Source organism: Phalangium opilio, unplaced genomic scaffold (assembly GCF_054372755.1).
Source record: "Phalangium opilio isolate 3A_F unplaced genomic scaffold, DU_Popi_V2 ptg000329l_1, whole genome shotgun sequence".
Taxonomy (NCBI): domain Eukaryota; kingdom Metazoa; phylum Arthropoda; class Arachnida; order Opiliones; family Phalangiidae; genus Phalangium; species Phalangium opilio.
This window is the reverse complement of record NW_028324226.1, coordinates 5,314,573-5,334,590: the sequence shown is the minus strand read 5'-3', so window position 1 is coordinate 5,334,590 and position 20,018 is coordinate 5,314,573. Positions and strand designations below refer to the sequence as shown.

Here is a 20,018-nt window from a genome sequence, read left to right as displayed (position 1 = left end):
AAATATTAAAAATAAAAAAAAATAAACTTTCTCTTTAAATAAACATTTAATTAGTCTTTAAAACAAGGACTACTGCGCCATCCGCCATTGGTTTAGTGGCGTCTGCTAACCCGAACCACTTACACTTACGGGATTGGTTGAATTCTCGCAGGCTGAGAGAGGTAATGGGGTAAGAGGTTCGATTTAGCAGACGCCACTAAACCAACGGCGGATGGCACAGTAGTCCTCGTTTTTAAGACTAATTAAATCCTAATTATTTTGTAATAAGAGATCTTTTTTTATATAAATATTTTTCCTTTTATATTTAGAAAAAGACCGTTCTTTTAAAGTGTAATGTTACGTTGCCTGAACTTTCGCTTTCATAAGTGCAAAGGTTTTGAAAATGGGACCAGAAAAGGTTCGTAGGATGAAACATTTCTACAGCGGTAACATCAAAAACATCATCAGTCGCAACAATTTACTGAGTTTAAAATTGTACCATAGTACCATAGTATTCAAGGTAAAAATTTCTTTAAAAAGAGATTACCACTATCTTAACATTTTCACAAGTTTTCTCACCGGTTACTTTCTGAACTACTTGATAAGTTTAAACAGATTTATCAGTAGGGTAGTTGTAATAGGAATTGGAGATTAAGACTCAAAAACAAGGTCAAATAAAGAGTTAACGTAAATAAAAATTTGATTTTAAATGCGTAATTCAAAAACGTATCAACGTTTCTTGAGATATTGCTTAATTTATGGCTCAAGTCAAATTCTTCGCACTCTAATGTAAATTTCACGTTTATAATTTAAATTTTTCTTAAATAACGGGACGATGACAATAGGGGCGAATTTAAATGCGGGTCTGAGTTTATCTTTGCAGAATGTTTAATTACACTTAGTTCAACCAACTGTCGAAAATTATACACACACCGGATGAGGATTTTCAAAATTATTCAGGAAGACCTCCTTTGAGGATGTCTCAAATTTCGCTTTCTAAAACTATTGCTTCACAAACGGTCCGTTACAACAAAAGTGTATAGATATAAAAATAAAAAGTACACTTCATTAACAATTCCCTCCCTGCCCTTGGCTGTAGACGACATGTGTTTACTGAGAAGCAAACTACCCTTCTCTCAACCGCCGACTGGAACAAACCAATCAGGGAAGAGCTTCTTGACGTCATAGGTTTATTATAGAAAGTAGTACATGATGCTGGCGATCCTAACGTTAATTTTCGGTAATAGAGATAGCACCTGCTACTTTATGAGCCTAAGCCACGGTCGGGAAGGTAATCATACGCAGAGGGGGTCGACACTATTCAGAGAGGTAAAGGGGGGGCTACTCGTATTACACGGCGCCAGCAAGTTTAAACGAAAGTGTACTTTCTGTTTTTATATCTATATACTTTTGGTTGCAACCCATACATCTTGCAAAGATTACTCTAAATTTTGTACCTAACTAAATTAAGATATAACTTCCGTTTTCGACGCATCTTGAACTTGTAAATTTGCACTTTCGACATTATTAGCTAACTGAATATCCTTTTCCTCAACTCTAGTCTTTGGAGCGTTTTTATGCAATTCATTTGCCAGTTTATACATAACCGCAAACATAACCGTACAAAAACATATGCAAGCCAGTGTCATATACATTATAATCATAGGTATTTTTTCAATAAACAAACCAATAACAAGGGGATATATCACTTCACCCGATGAACAGGTGACGACAAAAATGGAAGCCACTTTGTTCGTTATCACGTAAGACTCTTCGACCCAAGCCATAGCCGAGGCGTAAACCGAAGCCATCCCCAGCCCATTTAAACCGGTACAAACCCATAACACCATCTCGCTCGTATCACCGAATATGGCCAATAACATACTACTAATTAGGATAATGACAAAATCACAAATCAACATGGAAAGGGGACTAAATTTTGTGGCCCAAAATATAGATAACCCTCGACCAACAGTAAAGCAACCCCAAAAGACGGACGTCACGAAAGACCCGACCGATTTTGAAAGTTGAAGTTTACTCTTAACGCAGTAAGTGGCTATTAATTGACCATACGCCACTTCCATGCCACCGTAACATTGATAAAAAAAGCAACAACAAACTAAAAACGCGACGTTTAACACCGAATTCTTATTGGCTGAGACAGCCATGGCTTTCGAAACCGCGTGTTCATCGTCAGCTGGTGCGATTATAAACAAGGTTACGACTGAGACGGTCACTAATAACATGAAACCAGCGGCTATCGCGTACGCGTTTATGATGTAGTAACCCTCTTCGATGGGTTCAGATTCCAAGGTGAGTGAATCGTTTAACAAAGATATGTTGCTTAAAATTTCAGAGTTATTTAATTGTTCAGAGATATTTAATTGCGGAACGTCGCGTTTTAAAGGTCTCAGAAAAGGTTCGGCAAATAAGGGTGACACCAAGGCTCCTAGGCCGAATAAGAAATGTAGGGCCTGCATGTAAGGCCCGCTTTGTTTGGTCCAGATGTTTAAACACCAAACATTGCCGCCTGAAATAATTTTTTTATACTGATTAAGGAAAAATAGAGAAACAGCTTGACCTCAGAGAGCAAAAACATTTGCAGGTGTATAACATCAAATAATGCAAACAATAGAATTGGAAACTATTTGGAATTGGTTGGAAAATTGAAAAACCAAACTGCCATGAGTGAAAAACGAATAAATACAATCCCATAAGCAACTAAACCAACATGGATAGTCAAAACCATTACAAGGAGGGATTTAGGAATTCGAGGAAATAACGGGAAACAAAATATTCATCCGCAAAGAAGTCTAGCTCAGACCGGCGATACTTTATTTCGTTAATAGCACAAATCGTTCGTAAGGTATGTTCCATAAGTTTGTCACTGGTTACTAAGAGCTTGTCATGAAGTGACGTATAGGTCATAGATTCGAGGTAAAGCGACGCCTGATGAGGCGCTGTCAAAGGCTTAGTACAGACTAAATAGAAAGATGGACTACAAAAACCGAGCTTAGTCAATTCTCGCTTGTCGTTCTCGAACTAGCTCGAGCTGTAAGTCTCTAACATTACGAAGCATAGAAAGTGTCATACTTATGGCACATATCTTATAAACTTATGCACAACAAACGCTGGAAATATTTCTCAAAGACGGGCCTACTGAAGCTGGCCATTAAGTTTATTACAGCATTGTGGTGTTAGATTTAGTATAGGTAATGTAAGGCATGGCGTCATTGCAGGCATATCAAGGAAATGGATGGTTTTTGGACGAATTAGTATGTGTGGGCTGACATTACTGAATACAAGCTGATAGGGAGTTTAAAACTTTCGTGGTTCAACACTTGATGAACAATGTGACCTTGAACCCAATGGCATATGGTAAGTTTGTGGGTCAGAGTGTTGCCAAGCAATGAAATGAGATCTTGAACTCAAGTGTATGGAAAATTTCTATAGTTCGACAAGTGTGACCTTCAACCCAATGGTATGGTAAGTTTGTGGGTCAGAGGTTGCCAAGCAATGAAATGAGATATTAAACTCAAGTCTATGGAACAATTTTATAGTTCAACACGTGTGACCTTGAACCCAAGCGCACAGTACGGTTACGCGGGTAAACATTTGGTCAAGCAAAGTGACCTTGAACCCGAGCGCATGGTACGATTTTGTGCTTCAACGTTTGTAAAGCAATGTGACCTTGAACCCGAGCGCATGGTACGATTTTGTGCTTCAACATTTCTAAAGCAATGTGACCTTGAACCCAAGCACAATGTACGGTTTCGCGGATAAACATTTGGTCAAGAAAAGTGACCTTGAACCCAAGCGCATGGTCCGATTTTGTGCTTCAACGTTTGCAAAGCAATGTGACCTTGAACCCGAGCGCATGGTACGATTTTGTGCTTCAACGTTTGCAAAGCATTGTGACCTTGAACCCGAGCACATGGTACGATTCTGTGGGGTCAAATTTGGTCAAGCAATGTGACCTTGAACCCGAGCGCATGGTACGATTCTGTGGGGTCAAATTTGGTCAAGCAATGTGACCTTGAACCCGAGCGCATGGTACGATTCTGTAGGGTCAAATTTGGTCAATCAATGTGACCTTGAACCCGAGCGCATGGTACGATTTTGTGGGGTCAAATTTGGTCAATCAAAATGGCCTTCAACCCAAGCGCATGGTACTATTTTGTGGGGTCAAATTTGGTAAAGCAATATGATCTTGAACCCGAGCGCATATTACGACCTTGGGGGTCAAATTTGGTCAAGCAAAATGGCCTTCAACCCAAGCGCACGGTACGATTTTGTGCTTCAACATTTGTAAAGCAATATGACCTTAGGCAATGTAAACCATGAACCAACACTAGTGGATTTGTGAACGAGACCTTGAACTAAAGCACAGAAAATTTGGGACGACTCGCTTAGCTAGCATGTGCAAAACGCGGGTAAGTGCTAAGCAACATTTTAAACTAAGCATTCATTGACTTCATCATGTACAATCAAGTCCATCTCTAACATTCAAAACAAAATAACAATTGAAATTTCACTCACCAGTATCCAGAGATCCCAGGGCTAATCCTGATACTAAGAGGCAAAAGGCCAACGATGCCAGATGACTGCACCATGGTATGGCGAAGGTCATGACAGCAGCCAAAAACATTATAGTTATATACGTTCTCACACGATGAAATTTATCAAACAATATTCCTCCTGAAAGATAAAAGAAAGAAATTTTATAAATCTTTTCAAAAAGCTTTAAAGGGAGGGTGAAGTAGAAAATCAAGTGATTTTTTATCGATTCTTCTACTAATTATAAGACCAGTCTGCATAGTGAAAGATTTTGTTAACAAAAAGGCAGGGCGTTACGCGATTGGTCGGAGGGGCTTATTTAAAATCATCCTTAAAATCTGAACCTAATTTGAATTTTAAAATCATTCGGAAGTATTTCCTGAATGTTTCACTATACAGGCTGGTCTTATAATTAGTAGAAGAATCGATAAATCACTTGATTTTCTACTTCACCCTCCCTTTAAATAAACAATATTGAAATCAGTCTCTATCAATTGACGCATGATTGAAGGTCATCATTGCGGAATGGGACCAGAAATTATACTTTCCCTCTTAAAATATATATTATCAAAAGTGGTGACATACACTTTTGATATTATAGAGGTATGGAATGCGGCTATTTTTTACACGTGTAGTTTCAAAAACTTACCAATTAAAGCACCAGTAACATATCCGCAAGATCGAAATGCGTAAATTGATGCTATTTCCTGAACACCTTTTCCAACATTAGTAGCCAAATCAAGAAGCGTTGGACCAGCAATGGCTGTGCACCAACCCTAAATAAATTTAAATATAAAACATAAATTTAAAAAAAAAAGTCACGTCGAATAATTTATTTCTAATTATGACCTTCTGACTTTCGACATTCGAGCTCCCGCCTACCGGCTTAAATTTGCCGGTAGGAACTTAGGAAGGCTGCATGACGAAGCCAAGGCTTATGAAGTAACTAAATTTTAGAAAACTAAGACTAATACTTACTAAGGCTATAAAAGATAGATAAATATTTCCTGTTTTCAGGATTTTAACAGTTTTTACTCTTAAAGAACAATACTTTGAACCGTAAACATTTTCTTCGTTTGCTGTATTTTCCATGTTTTCTATGCTTTCCATGACTGTTTAGCAGAAGGAAATTACGAAAAGTGCCAGCTGCAGCACCGCTTAAAGCCAGCGAAGTGATTGACGTAACCACTACGGGTACACACTTGCGGCGCTTGCGCGTGTAGAGAGAGTTGTGCTTGTTCCCGGGCCGGAGCCCGGAACGCTATCAAGGATCTTTAAACTGGGATAAGACATTTATTTCATGCCATTTATTTATTGCAAAAATGGCATTGTTCTCAATGCCAGATGGAGGCTTAGACTCAATTTCCTGTATTTTTTCCAAAATTCAAAATGTAATGAAATTCGAGTTTCTCTTGCCATGGATCGCTGCCTACGTTAATCAAGGCCTGTGCGCGGTGGCTTTGAAGGGGGGGGGGGGACTTTTAAGAAACGGAAACGCGACTTCTTATTTCTCCCTATTTTAGCGCGAGATTTCATTGATAGCTGGACCGAAACGCGCGAGAAAATGAGTATTTAAAATTCTAAGCGCGAGAAAATGAGCATTTCAAATTCCAAACGCGAGAAAATGAACATTTCAAATTATTTAGGTCCAGCTATTAGCGCCTTAGGTCCAGCTAATAGCGCCTCAGGTGAGAGAATTTGGCAACTTAAATTGCCAAAATAAAAATAAAATTCGGCGCCGCGCACAGGCCTTGATTAACGTAGGCAACGCATGGAATAACCTTAAACCATGCCAGCTCGTGTCTCATCCCAGATTTTTCAATTAATGTCTGCTTGATTGTCTGCTTAAGAAGTTTGTTGTTGTTGTCCTCTGGACGCGAAAGTCGTAGATTTTACTTGGCAAATTTATAAGATTGAAAGGTATGTAGCAGTTTATAATTAAGATTTCTTGTATAACTAACTTATTCTTGAAAATAAAATATAAATAGAATTTATCTAGTAGACGTGGTTACTTAAAAATTTGAGATATTTGGCTGGAAGCTTATTTGTCATATCCTATCCATATAAATGATGATTAAATTCTTATCTATCTAAAAACTCGTTGTCAGCTCTAATTATTTACGATGACAATGGACGCCATTATTTTAATCCCCAGGTTCTTTATTGTAGGTCTATTTTTATGGATCAATATGGAGACATTGTTAAAGAAATTCCAACAACATTTGGTGGTGATGCTTGTGATAGAGATTGTACTTCTCGATGTCGTTCTCAAACTCAAGCCTGTGACCTTGTAGCTGCCATGATTCGTGGTGATACAAATCAAATTCAATCTTATTGCAAGTAGGAGTATTTCAATCCTATTCTTATGGTGCAGGCACAGCCCACTCGATCACGCAAGTCTGGTTTTAACATGGGCGTCTATGGGAGGGGACCAGTTTTTTCAACGTTTTTGACAATATTAGTGCATCTACTGGTTCAAATCTCTTGAATTTTTAATGAGACGTGTATTGAAAGGTTTGATATTATCCTGTAAAATTTAAAGTCTCCAGCTATAATAGTTTTTTTTTTATAAAAAATAAAAATCATCACATAGTAGAGAAATTGAAGGGGCAAAATTCTCTACTATGTTATGATTTTTATTTTTTATAAAAAAAACTATTATAGCTGAAGACTTTAAATTTTACAGGATAATATCAAACCTTTCAATACACGTCTCATTAAAAATTCAAGAGATTTGAACCAGTAGATGCACTAATATTGTCAAAAACGTTGATAAAACTGGTCCTTTCCCATAGACGCCCATGTTAAAACCAGACGGGTTTGAATTTTAGACCGAACCTATGTGATGACGCGCCGCATTCGCGAGTTAACATGTAAAAAAATCGTTTGGACGGGCTTCTAGAGCGCGTGCAGGCAGCGTGCGTGATCATGTGGGCTATGGTGCATGCAACTGTTTTTCGTGATACAGCTAGAAAAAGTAACGTTATTTCAGATATACTTGTTCCAACTTTGGAGTGTTAATTGATCACTTTGGGCGAACTCTTTTGCATATTGCGAGCTCTTGTGGTAAAACTGAACTGGTTTCTTGGTTGCTTCAAAACTGTCAAGCTTCAGTTGACGCCAAAGATAAAGAATCAGGATGGACTGCCCTTCATCGTGGCCTTTTTTATGGACAACTTGCAGCTGCCAGAATTCTATTGACTGTGAGATTTATTCGCTTAAAGGGAGGGTGAAGTAGAAAATCAAGTAATTTTTTTATCGATTCTTCTACTAATTTTAAGACCAGTCTGCATAGTGAAACATTCAGGAAATACCAGCTCCGAATGATTTTAAAATTCAAATTAGGTTCAGATTTTAAGGATAATTTGAAATAAACCCCTCCGACCAATCGCGTAACGCCCTGCCTTTTTATTAACAAAATTCTCGGGGCATGTTCTATGTCGAATGAAATTTATCACGAGATTTGATAAAATCTGCTCGTGACGTGACAATCGTAGCGCGAGACATGGAGCATGCGTGCCACGAGAATTTTGTTAATAAAAAGGCGGGGCGTTGCGCGATTGGTCGGAGGTCCTTCTTTAAAATTATCCTTAAAATCTGAACCTAATTTGAAATAATTTTAAAATCATTCGGAGCTGGTATTTCCTGAATGTTTCACTATTTGCAGACTGGTCTTATAATTAGTAGAAGAATCGATAAAAAAATCTCTTGATTTTCTACTTCACCCTCCCCTTAAATATATAATGTATGCTCAGTATTATTAATTTCAGCACAAAGCAAGTTTGAAAGTAGTAGATCACGAGGGTCTAACACCCCTTGGCATTGTGATGAAAGATCGACTACCCTATGTTGAATACCGAACATCTGATCCTTCAGAAGTTTATTGTTGGGGTTCAAACTCTAATTATAATCTCGGAACTGGAAATGATCTGAGCAGGGAAACCCCAGAACTCTTAGAAGCCTTTCGACGCGTCAATGTCAGCATTAGCAAAGTTATTCTTTGCAAATTTCATACAGCTTTCTTATCAAATGATGGCCAACTATTTACGTGTGGTCACGGTCTCGGAGGTCGACTAGGACAAACCCTAGAAGCTACTGTTCTGGCTCCCAAGCTTGTTAAGGGTTTGGGAGGGTCCAGGACCACTTACGTTGCAGCTGGACAACATCATCTTGTTATTTTGACTGATGGAGGCCAAGTATGGACTTGCGGTACCAATACCTACCATCAACTCGGGCACTTACCACCTCCTGAGAGTTTGCTGGTTCCTAGACCAGTTTCGCTTAAATTACTCAAAGGACATACCATGATTGGTTGCGCAGCTGCCAAGTTTCATTCGGTTATCTTCACTAAGGACGCTGTTTTTACATTTGGGTTGAATGCTGGGCAGCTTGGTATGCTTATGACTTAGTGAGAGTTTCATGTTCAGGCAGGAAGTCCTTTAATGGAGATTTAAATTCTGAACATTAAGGACATCCTAAAGGAGACCGGACTCAAATTCTTCCCCGACAAGTGGCCGCTTTAAACAACAAAGACACCAAACTGACTCATGTTGAAGCCAGTGATGGAGCTACCGTTTGCGCCACTGACAAAGGCGATGTTTTTGTTCTTCACGAATTTCAGTGCAGGAAGATCGCTTCGAAACAGTTGGAATTGAAGAAGATATGCGTCGTGGGTGGACGCTTGGATTCCAAATGTGATGTAGTTGGAATACGCGAAGATGGAGCCCATGAGCTGAAAGTTTTGCTATTAACACGTTCAGGAAAGGTATAAAATAGAGGTGTACGAGTCCTCATTTTTAGGTTTTGAGTCCGAGCTCGAGCCCTGGAAAAGTGGGCTCGTCAAGTCTAATTTTACAGGGCGCCTCGAATCCAATTTTTGCAGGGCGCCTCGAGTCCAATTTTTCCAGGGCGCGTCGAGTCCTCGAGTCCAATTTTAGCAGGGCGCCTCGAGTCCAATTTTAGCAGGGCGCTTCGAGTCCTCGAGTCCAATTTTTGCGAGGCGCGTCGAGTCCTCGAGTCCAATTTTTGCAGGGCGCGTCGAGTCCTCGAGTCCAATTTTTGCAGGGCGCGTCGAGTCCTCGAGTCCAATTTTTGCAGGGCGCGTCGAGTCCTCGAGTCCAATTTTTGCAGGGCGCGTCGAGTCCTCGAGTCCAATTTTTGCAGGGCGCGTCGAGTCCTCGAGCCCAATTTTTGCAGGGCGCGTCGAGTCCTCGAGCCCAATTTTTGCAGGGCGCGTCGAGTCCTCGAGCCCAATTTTTGCGAGGCGCGTCGAGTCCTCGAGTCCAATTTTTGCAGGGCGCGTCGAGTCCTCGAGTCCGACTGCCTGTTTAAGTTTGCCCCCTTGTGAAAAAAATGGACTCGTCCAGCCCTAAACGGGTAATTTTCGGCCTTGGCCAAGGACCCGGGTACCCGTTAAGAATCCTAGAAAAACGGGTTTCGAGTCACAGTCCAAGTACCCCCCATAGGCCTAGCATAAAAAAATGAACGTCCGTGTTAAAACCTTGTAATTATATTGAACATTTCGTTACTTTCTTTCTTTTAAAGCTCTTTCTCTGGCGCGAAGAACACCCTGTTCTAGTTCGTTGTTTATTTGCGCAAACTCTTCAACCCATTCTTGTCGATGTTTGTCTAAACTACTATAGCGTTGCCTTTGTTACTAACGAAGGAGCTGGTTATGACGGGCGTTTCTTACAAAATAAAACCCAAGAAAAGAAACCTGAATCTTCTTCTTCCGCCATCAAAACTCCAACTGCCAACGGTTTAGTCCCTCTTTTGAACCGAGACGAATGTGAACTCTTGAGAGTCAAGCGAATACCCTATCTTCATCGTGCAAGTACCATTTTTTGCGATAATAAGGGGAGGAATTACGCCGTTATTCAATCTCATCCGAAGACGCAGTAATTTTGATTAAATTCTTCTTTAGATTAGAATCATGGATAAAGAATGCGCGTGAGGAAATTTGTTTTCACTCTACAGGATCGGCAACTCCCTATCTCGGACGACAGCTTATTCTGTATATACTTTGTTACAACATCGGTTGTCAGCACGCGCAAAGCTGTTTCTCTATGTAACGTAGCTTTGTACGTGCTGTCAAGAGACTAAAAACTTCAGGATCTTCAGGATTTAAAATATCTGCGAGTTTTTTAGCTCGAATGCACGGACCTCTAGGCCTTAGTTTCAAATACGTGTGAAATTACCTACAGCCTACTACACGTATTTGAAACTAAGGCCTAGAGGTCCGTGCACTCGAGCTAAAAAACTCGCGGATATTTTAAATCCCGAAGATCCTGAAGTTTTTTGTCTCTTGACAGCACGTACAAAGATAGGTTACATAGAGACTTAGCTTTGCGCGTGCTGACAACCGACGTTGTAACAGAGTATATACAGAATAAGCTGTCGCTCGAGATAGGGAGTTGCCTATCCTGTAGAGTGAAAACAAATTTCCTCACGCGCATTCTTTATCCATGTTAGAATTATAAGAATGTTTTTAATTCTTTTTTAATTATCATCGCAGTTTAACCGAATTACCTTTTGTTTCGACAAGTACAATGGAAAATGACTTGAAGAGGCTTTACGACGAGGTTTCTTTGAACGATACCATTCACGATGTTGTTATAAAAGTTGGGAAAACTAATTACCCGGCTCATAAATTCATCTTGGCCAGCCGTTGCGATTATTTTCAAAAACAACTGACAAAAAAGGGAACGTCGGAAAATGTTACGCAGTTGAATATGGAATTTACCAAACCCGAAATTTTCAAATATGTTTTGCAATATATTTATTGTAATACCTGCGATTATTTAGTCGAAGGGAAAGTTTTACCGAATATTAAATCGACAAAAGAAGATAAGAATTCGGAGTCTAAAAAGGTAAGAAAATGGGGATGGCACAAAGAGTCCGGTCAAAAATTCAAATTCTTTATAGGAAAAATAGTGTTTCTTTCCGGAATTATAGGCTTTTATAGGCGAAAAGATGTGTTTTATAGGAAAATATATTAGAAAAATGTGTTTTTTATAGGAAAATATAGGAGAAAATGTGTTTTTATAGGAAAATATAGAATGAAAACGCGTTTTTATAGGAAAATATAGAATGAAAACGCGTTTTTATAGGAAAATATAGGAGAAAAATGTGTTTTTATAGGAAAATATAGGAGAAAAATGTGTTTTTATAGGAAAATATAGGAGAAAAATGTGTTTTTATAGGAAAATATAGAAAAAAATGTGTTTTTATAGGAAAATATCGGAGAAAAATTTTTTATAGGATAATATAGAATGAAAACGCGTTTTTATAGGAAAATATATAAGAAAAACGTGTTTTTATAGGAAAGTATAGGAGAAAAACGTGTTTTTATAGGAAAGTATAGGAGAAAACGTGTTTTTATAGGAAAGTATAGTAGTAAAACGTGTTTTTATAGGAAAATATGGGAGAAAAACGTGTTTTTTATAGGAAAAAATAGGAGAAAAATGTGTTTTTAAACTTTTTATAGTATATAAGCCCCTGGGATGGACTTACGCTTATAAAATGGAATTTTCATTTGTTTATATTTTATTTTAGAGGAAAAAAGGGGGTCCTCAAGGTGGAGCCAAATCCAGTGAACACATAAGCATCATTCACAGCGTAATTGAACTTTCTAAGAAATTGGGGATAAAACCTTTGGCTGAAAGACTTCAAAGAGTTTCAGTATTTGAAAACAAAGTGACTGCTAAGGGGGACGTTACTTTACCCAATATGACCTATGACAGTTCTAAATTGTAAACCAATAAATATTTAATCTTTCCTCTTAGACAATAGAGCTATCTCAGTTGTGACGTCAGTGCCTAGGTCACGCGCTTAGCTGTGGCAGGCAGTGGGTGGCCATGTTGGGTACTGCTTTGGTTCTACGGGAAAATAGCATGGGTGACGTCACACTAAGGCTTCTGAGATAGCTCTATAACTTGGTAAAGTAACTAATATATTACATTTCACTGTAGCACAAATTTCTGCGATGTGAACTTGAGGGCATCGGATGGAGTGGAATTTAGTTGTCATCGATGCATTCTTGTTTCTAGAATGGATTATTTCCATAGTATGCTCAATTGTGGTTGGATTGAGTCTGGATCTACGAATCAAATTAGTTTGCCAATTCATTCGAGAGTTATGACCGCTCTCATTGACTATCTTTACACCGATTCCGGAGCTTTATTATACGGTAATTATTAAAGGGAGGGTGAAGTAGAAAATCAAGTGATTTTTTATCGATTCTTCTACTAATTATAAGACCAGTCTGCATAGTCAAAAATTCAGGGAATACAGTCTCCGAATGATTTTAAAATTCAAATTATGTTCACATTTTAAGTATAACTTGAAATAAGCCCCTCCGACCAATCGCGTAACGCCCTGCCTTTTCGTTAACAAAATTCTCGTGGCACGCTCCGTGTCGAATGAAATTTATCACGATATTTGATAAAATTAGGCGCGCGACGTGATAATCGTGGCGCGAAACATGGGGCGTGCCACGAGAATTTTGTTAATAAAAAGGCAGGGCGTTACGCGATTGGTCGGAGGACCTTCTTTAAAATTATCCTTCAAATCTGAAGCTAATTTGAATTTTAAAATCATTCGGAGCTGGTATTTCCTGAATGTTTCACTATGCATGCTGGTCTTGTAATTAGTAGAAGAATCGATAAAAAAAATCACTTGATTTTCTACTTCACCCTCCCTTTAATAAATGTGAAAGTGTTTTCCTAATCCATGTTTTAAAAACGTTGTTGATTTTTAGATTCGGAAGATGTCGACTTCATGTGCCAAACATTAACAATGTCCGATCAATATTTGATACCTCGTCTCAAAGAAATGAGCGAAGTTGCCTTAGTAGATATGAGTAGGTTTTATTATTTTGCGTAGAAAGATTTTGTTACTAGGCTAAAAATAATTTTTAATAATTAAAAATTTCTTTGCAGTTACATTGAAGAATGTTTGCGAATTATTGGAACTTTCTTACATTTTTAACGCGTCCCAATTGAAAAAGACTTGTCTGCAATATATATGCATTAATATTTCAGCTCTATTAGAACTGGAGTGAGTTAATTTTAATTAAGGCTCAGGCATAGTTAGTTCAGGGAGCCCACCGGTCCTATAATTCCTATAAATTCCTATATTTTTGAACCTGTCCTTTATTATCCTATAATTTCATGAAAGGTCCTATAATATCCTATATTTTTGACTTAGTCGAAGTTTTCGTATAGTTTAACATCAAATTTATCAAAATTTAGCTTTTTTTTAATCGAGATCACATTTGAATAGACACCGAAATTGCGGAGCTCGCTTAGGATTTTTTATATATTATATTATGTTATATTTTAATTAAGTTCTTCTGAGTTTTCAAAGTAAAATCCAATTTGTTATTTTTGGGACTTTTCTACATAGTTTAAGCCCAAAATTGTATTATATTAGAGCATTTTTAGTCCTATATTTTCCTATAAAAACACATTTTTTCTCCTTTAAAATCCTATAATTCCGGAAAAAAATTCCTATTTTTCCTATAAGCAATTTAAATTTAAGAGTGGGCTCCCTGTTAGTATTAATAAATTAATTTAATTAAACAGATGTCTGGAGATCTTAAATGACCAAGCTATGACAGATCTGACCGATACGTATCGTCAAATGGTTCCAGGAATGGATAAACGATACATCACCCCTTATTCGTGTGGACCAACGATAGATGAATTGGAAAACATCGCCAAACTTTACCCCGTTGCCCCCGATCAAGAATTTCACGTCACGGATAAGGAGGAAAGACCAAAAAGAAGAAGAACGCATAGCAGGAGAATATCCGAGAAAGAAACGGAGGACATTGCAAAGAATGAAGAAGAAACTCTAACGGAGTCGTCAGAGAAACCCAAACAAGTTCCGACCCCACCGACACCCTCTCCTAAGGCTACGGTAGTAACAACCCCTGTTTCTGTTAAGCCTAAAACCCCATTTACACCCAGTGGTGGTTGGGGTCATCCCGCTTCTCCTAAAGAAGCGTCTGATGTACCAAGTTTGAGTGAAATTATGCAAGCCGAGTCGCAAAGGGCTTCGTTAACTCTGACAACTCCACCCAGTTCGAAGAAAAAAAGCGGATTGTCTCAAAAACAGAAGAAGTTGTTGGCAAAATCAACAGATGTTACGTCAAAGACAATTACTCCCAGTTTGTCAGATTGGATTCCCAATGATATAACAACGCCCACATCCCCTCGTGAAAATCCGTGGAATATCCCTAAAGCTCCAATTGAAAGTCCAATATTCTCCTTAAATGATCCGATTCCAGAAATGAGTAAGATTATTAAAGAAGAGTTGGAGGAAGAGGAATTGATCAGAAATGATACTCGGACCAAGTCCTTGGCTTTAATTAAGGTATGAATTTGTTTTTATAATAGGCTGGGAGGGCTGATCACTTTCAGTGTAACTGTATGTATACCTATTGTGTAATCTGGGATCACGCGAAGACTATTCGATTTAAGTCATTTAACCAATTGGTGCATGGATTACACCAATATTACGCGGAGTATGTTTAGGTTACGCCAAGGTCACGCTGGAGTATGTTTAGGGTACGTCAAACGTCAAGTTCACGCGGAGGATGTTGAGGTAACGACAAGGTTACCCGGAGTATGTGGCGACGTTAGATTACGCGAAGTATGTTGAGGTAACGTCAAGGTTACGCGCAGAATGTTGAGGTTTCGCCATTGATTACGCGCAGGATGTTGGGGTTTAGCCATTGATTACGCGTGCGGCGTTGTATGTTGGAGTTTCGCTGTTAATTACGCGTAGTATGTTGGGGTTTCGCCTTTTGATTACGCGTAGTATGTTCAGGTTTCGCCATTGATTACGCGCAGTATGTTGAGGTTTCGCCATTGATTACGCGTAGTATGTAGAGGTTTCGCCATTGATTACGCGTAGTATGTTAAGGTTTCGCCATTGATTACGCGTAGTATGTAGAGGTTTCGCCATTGATTACGCGTAGTATGTAGAGGTTTCGCCATTGATTACGCGTAGTATGTAGAGGTTTCGCCATTGATTACGCGTAGTATGTAGAGGTTTCGCCATTGATTACGCGTAGTATGTTGGGGTTTCGCCATTGATTACGCGTAGTATGTTGGGGTTTCGCCTTTGATTACGCGTAGTATGTTAAGGTTTCGCCATTGATTACGCGTAGTATGTAGAGGTTTCGCCATTGATTACGCGTAGTATGTTAAGGTTTCGCCATTGATTACGCGTAGTATGTAGAGGTTTCGCCATTGATTACGCGTAGTATGTAGAGGTTTCGCCATTGATTACGCGTAGTATGTAGAGGTTTCGCCATTGATTACGCGTAGTATGTAGAGGTTTCGCCATTGATTACGCGTAGTATGTTAAGGTTTCGCCATTGATTACGCGTAGTATGTAGAGGTTTCGCCATTGATTACGCGTAGTATGTAGAGGTTTCGCCATTGATTACGCGTAGTATGTAGAGGTTTCGCCATTGATTACGCGTAGTATGTTGGGGTTTCGCCATTGATTACGCGTAGTATGTAGAGGTTTCGCCATTGATTACGCGTAGTATGTAGAGGTTTCGCCATTGATTACGCGTAGTATGTAGAGGTTTGGCCATTGATTACGCGTAGTATGTTGGGGTTTCGCCATTGATTACGCGTAGTATGTAGAGGTTTCGCCATTGATTACGCGTAGTATGTAGAGGTTTCGCCATTGATTACGCGTAGTATGTTGGGGTTTCGCCATTGATTACGCGTAGTATGTTGGGGTTTCGCCATTGATTACGCGTAGTATGTTGGGGTTTCGCCATTGATTACGCGTAGTATGTTGGGGTTTCGCCTTTGATTACGCGTAGTATGTAGAGGTTTCGCCATTGATTACGCGTAGTATGTAGAGGTTTCGCCATTGATTACGCGTAGTATGTAGAGGTTTTGCCATGGTTAAGTGGGTATTACCAGAAGAAAATATTACTTAACTATTTTGAGCTCTATGTACACCGCGATTATGCATAATGACCAGACCAAGGCTGAAGTGGGAAAGTGCCTTAATTGCATTATATCATTTAATTTTTTTTAATAATTTTACTTTTTTGGCAGATTGAAGAGGAAGCCATGAGCGAGCTCTTGGCTCATTATGAATTGATATATTATCCTGATGAACTTATCAGCGTGTCTCGAATTTTGCCCGCTAAAATGGCCACACCCCATTGGAGGAAAACCTAAAGAGATTGTTAATGTAAACCTAATATAAATACTTGCTATAAAAGGCACATTCCCTAATAATAATGCAACACACGTGACATTTGTAAGAATGGTTTTTTACAAATTAAATTTTAGTTTATAACGTTATTTTGTATATAAGAGTATATTGCGGTCTATTTTTAATTTCATGAATGTTTCTATAATGAAAAACTATGAAACTTGTACAGTTTTTCGGAAATAAATGTTTTCACTGATTGTTTAACAATTTATTTGTTAATTATTCGCAAAGATTTGTAGGCCAAATAGCTAAACAAATAATAGGCCAATTATTCCCATACAGTTTTAGGCCAAAAAGTAGGTAAATAATAGGCCAATTATTCCCATACAGAGTTTTAGGCCTAAAAATAGGTAAATAATAGGCCAATTATTCCCATACAGAGTTTTAGGCCAAAAATAGGTAAATAATAGGCCAATTATTCCCATACCGAGTTTTAGGCCTAAAAGTAGGTAAATAATAGGCCAATTATTCCCATACAGAGTTTTAGGCCAAAAGGTAGGTAAATAATAGGTCAGTTATTCCCATAAAGAGTTTTAGGCCTAAAAGTAGGTAAATAATAGGCCAATTATTCCCATACAGAGTTTTAGGCCTAAAAGTAGGTAAATAATAGGCCAATTATTGCCATACAGTTTTTTAGGCCAAAAATAATTAAATAATAGGCCAATTATTCCCATACAGAGTTTTAGGCCAAAAGTAGGTAAATAATAGGACAATTATTCCCATACAGAGTTTTAGGCCAAAAAGGAAGGAAAATAATAGGCCAATTATTCTCATACAGAGTTTTAGGCCAAAAATTAGGTAAATAATAGGCCAATTATTCCCATACAGAGTTTTAGGCCAAAAAGTAGGTAAATAATAGGCCAATTATTCGCATAGAGTTTTGGGCCAAAAATTAGGTAAACAATAGGCCAATTATTCCCATACAGAGTTTTAGGCCAAAAAGTAGGTAAATAATAGGCTAATTATTTCCATACAGAGTTTTAGGCCAAAAAATAGGTAAATAATAGGTCATTTCGCGCAAAGTATGATACAATGAACCTCCAGATTAATAACACGGTTCTATCAGGGAGAAGAGAGGTCAATATCAGTTTCTTCTCTCATTTCTTCAGCAGTAAATCCGCTTTCGGATGGTAAAACTGAGGTGTAAGTCGACAACGTCGATATTGACGGTAATGGCATGACTTCGCGAATGGCATCGTAAGTAGAGTTTGATTTGGCTCTAATATAAGAGCACCATTTAATAATAGATTCGGGCCATTTAGCGGGTCTAGATTTATTTTTTTTAAGCAGATCCATTTGCTGCTTCATTAAAATCCTTAAGAAATTTTCTTTGCTCGAAAATGGATCATCGTCATCAGATATTTCGCTAAAAACATCCTTTTCATTTGGCCCACCCTTAAGTTTACGAAGGGTTTCTATTCTTAAACGCAGGCTCCTGTTCTGTCTCCTATATTTTTTCATTTCTTTGTTTTTCTGCCGAATAACTTCGTGTAGTTGGTTTTTCGTCTTGCAACGATGATTCTCCTTTTTCTTTTCGGGTCCAGTTTCCTGACCGTATCTTTTAAGCCTTCGGACCAGATTACTTCTTAATATTCCGCATTCTAAACATCTTTCTGAATTATGCGAACGTTTCAAAAGACCATGGCAAGTATTTGAGTGTATAACGTTAGTGAATCGGCTAACGTGACCACCGTTTAAATCTTCGTAAAACACTTTATATCTTGGATCCGATATTCCTGGGCATAATTTTAAATAATCTAAATGCCTTAAGAGATTAATTAAATCTTCCAAAGTTGTCAGCGTTTCGGGTATGATGTTGGAAAGGACGCTGTTGTGTTCATCGTTAAGAAGAACTCCGTAAACTTTTATTAGTACATGGAGTCGTTCATCAATTTCAATTGTAATATGTCCAATATCTTCAGGTCTTAATGTGCTAAATACAAACAGGGAATTGGAGCTACAGCTCCTTGTTATGGACCAATTTAACTGCGGTTCGTATTTTGCGATTTGAAACTGCCAAAATTCCGAAAATAAGTCTTCTAAAGTTGCAAATGTGGATTTTTGATTGCTGTCAAGTTCAACACTTGATAATTCTTCTTTTTGGCAATTTGGAAGAAACAAAGTTTCATGTGGTTCGCTAATATTCATCGGTAGTTCTTCAGCATTATCTTTGTCTTGGTTACCGTAAATTTCATTGATAGCCGGCTCATCTTTAACAACACTACTTGCAATAATAAAATTATCCAAATTAGCCGATGGTAATATTTCTTCTTGCTGTTTTTCCATGTTAAAATTTTCAACATGACTTTCTGGGCATTCACCCAAACCAGAATCAACCATTTCCTCCTTAACTAAGATTGCGCTGTTTTGAGATTGAGAACATTCATTTGAAGAGTTGACAGATTTCTGTTCTCTTGGATCCTGCATTACATATTAATACTTTAAATAGGAAAGCAAATAGAGTGCTGTCAGAAGCGCCGGTGTGACGTCACCCATGCTGTTTTCCCATAAAGAAAAAACGGTAACTGTCATGGCCGCCCATTGCTAAAGGCAGACTCGTGACGTTTAACCTTGGATCTGACGTCACAACTGACAGCACTCTATAGTTTTTAGTATTATTCAAATTTGGGCTTGTTACTTACAATCATATATTTAATTGGATCATATGTCATGGGATCAGGGTAATCCACAGTAGGACCAGTACCGCCAACGAAATGTTCAGAACAAAGGTAACGACATTTAGTAATTCTGTCTAGTGTGAGAAAATTGGGTCTTCCACAAGCGGCAATCCATCTTTTACATTTTTCTAACTGGGTTTTTGGTTTAGGAAACGCGTGAAAGGTTATTCCTTTCATATATTTTTTATGGGAACTCCTCGAATCATTCTTACAACCGTTATAACAACAATTCGGCATGGTGAGGATTGAGGAAAGAGGATAGTGTCAAATACTTGGGCCTCGGAACACACAGTGACTCAGTGAGTGAAGTAGCAGAAGACGGAAGGGAAAACTGGTGGTATGACGTCACTCGCGGTTGCGCGTTAGCTAAAATCGAGTGAGTTTATTTTGTTCCATGGGGGACCGGGGTAGCCCAGCCTATAGCAAAAATAGGATTTTTTTCCCGAAATTATATGATTTTATATGAAAATATAGGACTAACAATTCTCATATATAACACTAGCTGTTACCCGCGGCGTCGCTCGCGTATAATAAGAACTTCCATCAAAATGA

The 20,018-nt window shown here is 38.4% G+C and overlaps 3 protein-coding genes across 5 annotated transcripts; 1 reads left to right on the top strand and 2 right to left on the bottom strand.

Annotated features, from left to right (window-relative positions):
* Positions 1–400: 400 nt before the first annotated feature.
* LOC149610477 (sodium-dependent glucose transporter 1A-like) lies at positions 401–5,809 on the bottom strand. The gene is made up of 4 exons (XM_089858871.1): positions 5,515–5,809; positions 5,186–5,312; positions 4,519–4,677; positions 401–2,509 (listed from the first exon to the last, which is right to left on the bottom strand). Exons 1-4 carry the CDS (start codon positions 5,644–5,646, stop codon positions 1,446–1,448), a joined length of 1,482 nt encoding a protein of 493 aa, XP_089714997.1. The 5' UTR covers positions 5,647–5,809; the 3' UTR covers positions 401–1,445.
* A 492-nt stretch (positions 5,810–6,301) lies between these two features.
* Positions 6,302–16,995, top strand: LOC149610476 (inhibitor of Bruton tyrosine kinase). Of its 2 annotated transcripts, none has more exons than XM_089858868.1 (13): positions 6,302–6,456; positions 6,706–6,876; positions 7,529–7,739; positions 8,307–8,928; positions 9,006–9,301; positions 10,081–10,433; positions 11,081–11,405; positions 12,091–12,287; positions 12,507–12,724; positions 13,295–13,396; positions 13,476–13,593; positions 14,121–14,913; positions 16,626–16,995. In XM_089858868.1, the coding sequence occupies exons 2-13, from the start codon at positions 6,716–6,718 to the stop codon at positions 16,749–16,751; spliced, it is 3,522 nt and encodes a 1,173-aa protein (XP_089714994.1). In that variant the 5' UTR covers positions 6,302–6,456; positions 6,706–6,715; the 3' UTR covers positions 16,752–16,995. The 2 variants fall into 2 exon arrangements, with proteins under 2 accessions (XP_089714994.1, XP_089714993.1); XM_089858867.1 differs by having other exon boundaries at positions 11,051–11,405.
* LOC149610475 (uncharacterized) lies at positions 16,975–19,773 on the bottom strand. Of its 2 annotated transcripts, XR_016376509.1 has the most exons (3): positions 19,431–19,773; positions 17,785–19,209; positions 16,975–17,187 (listed from the first exon to the last, which is right to left on the bottom strand). XR_016376509.1 is itself a non-coding variant. In XM_089858869.1 (2 exons), the coding sequence occupies exons 1-2, from the start codon at positions 19,701–19,703 to the stop codon at positions 17,851–17,853; spliced, it is 1,632 nt and encodes a 543-aa protein (XP_089714995.1). In that variant the 5' UTR covers positions 19,704–19,773; the 3' UTR covers positions 16,975–17,850. The 2 variants fall into 2 exon arrangements, 1 of the variants encoding a protein (XP_089714995.1); XM_089858869.1 differs by having other exon boundaries at positions 16,975–19,209.
* Positions 19,774–20,018: the final 245 nt, after the last annotated feature.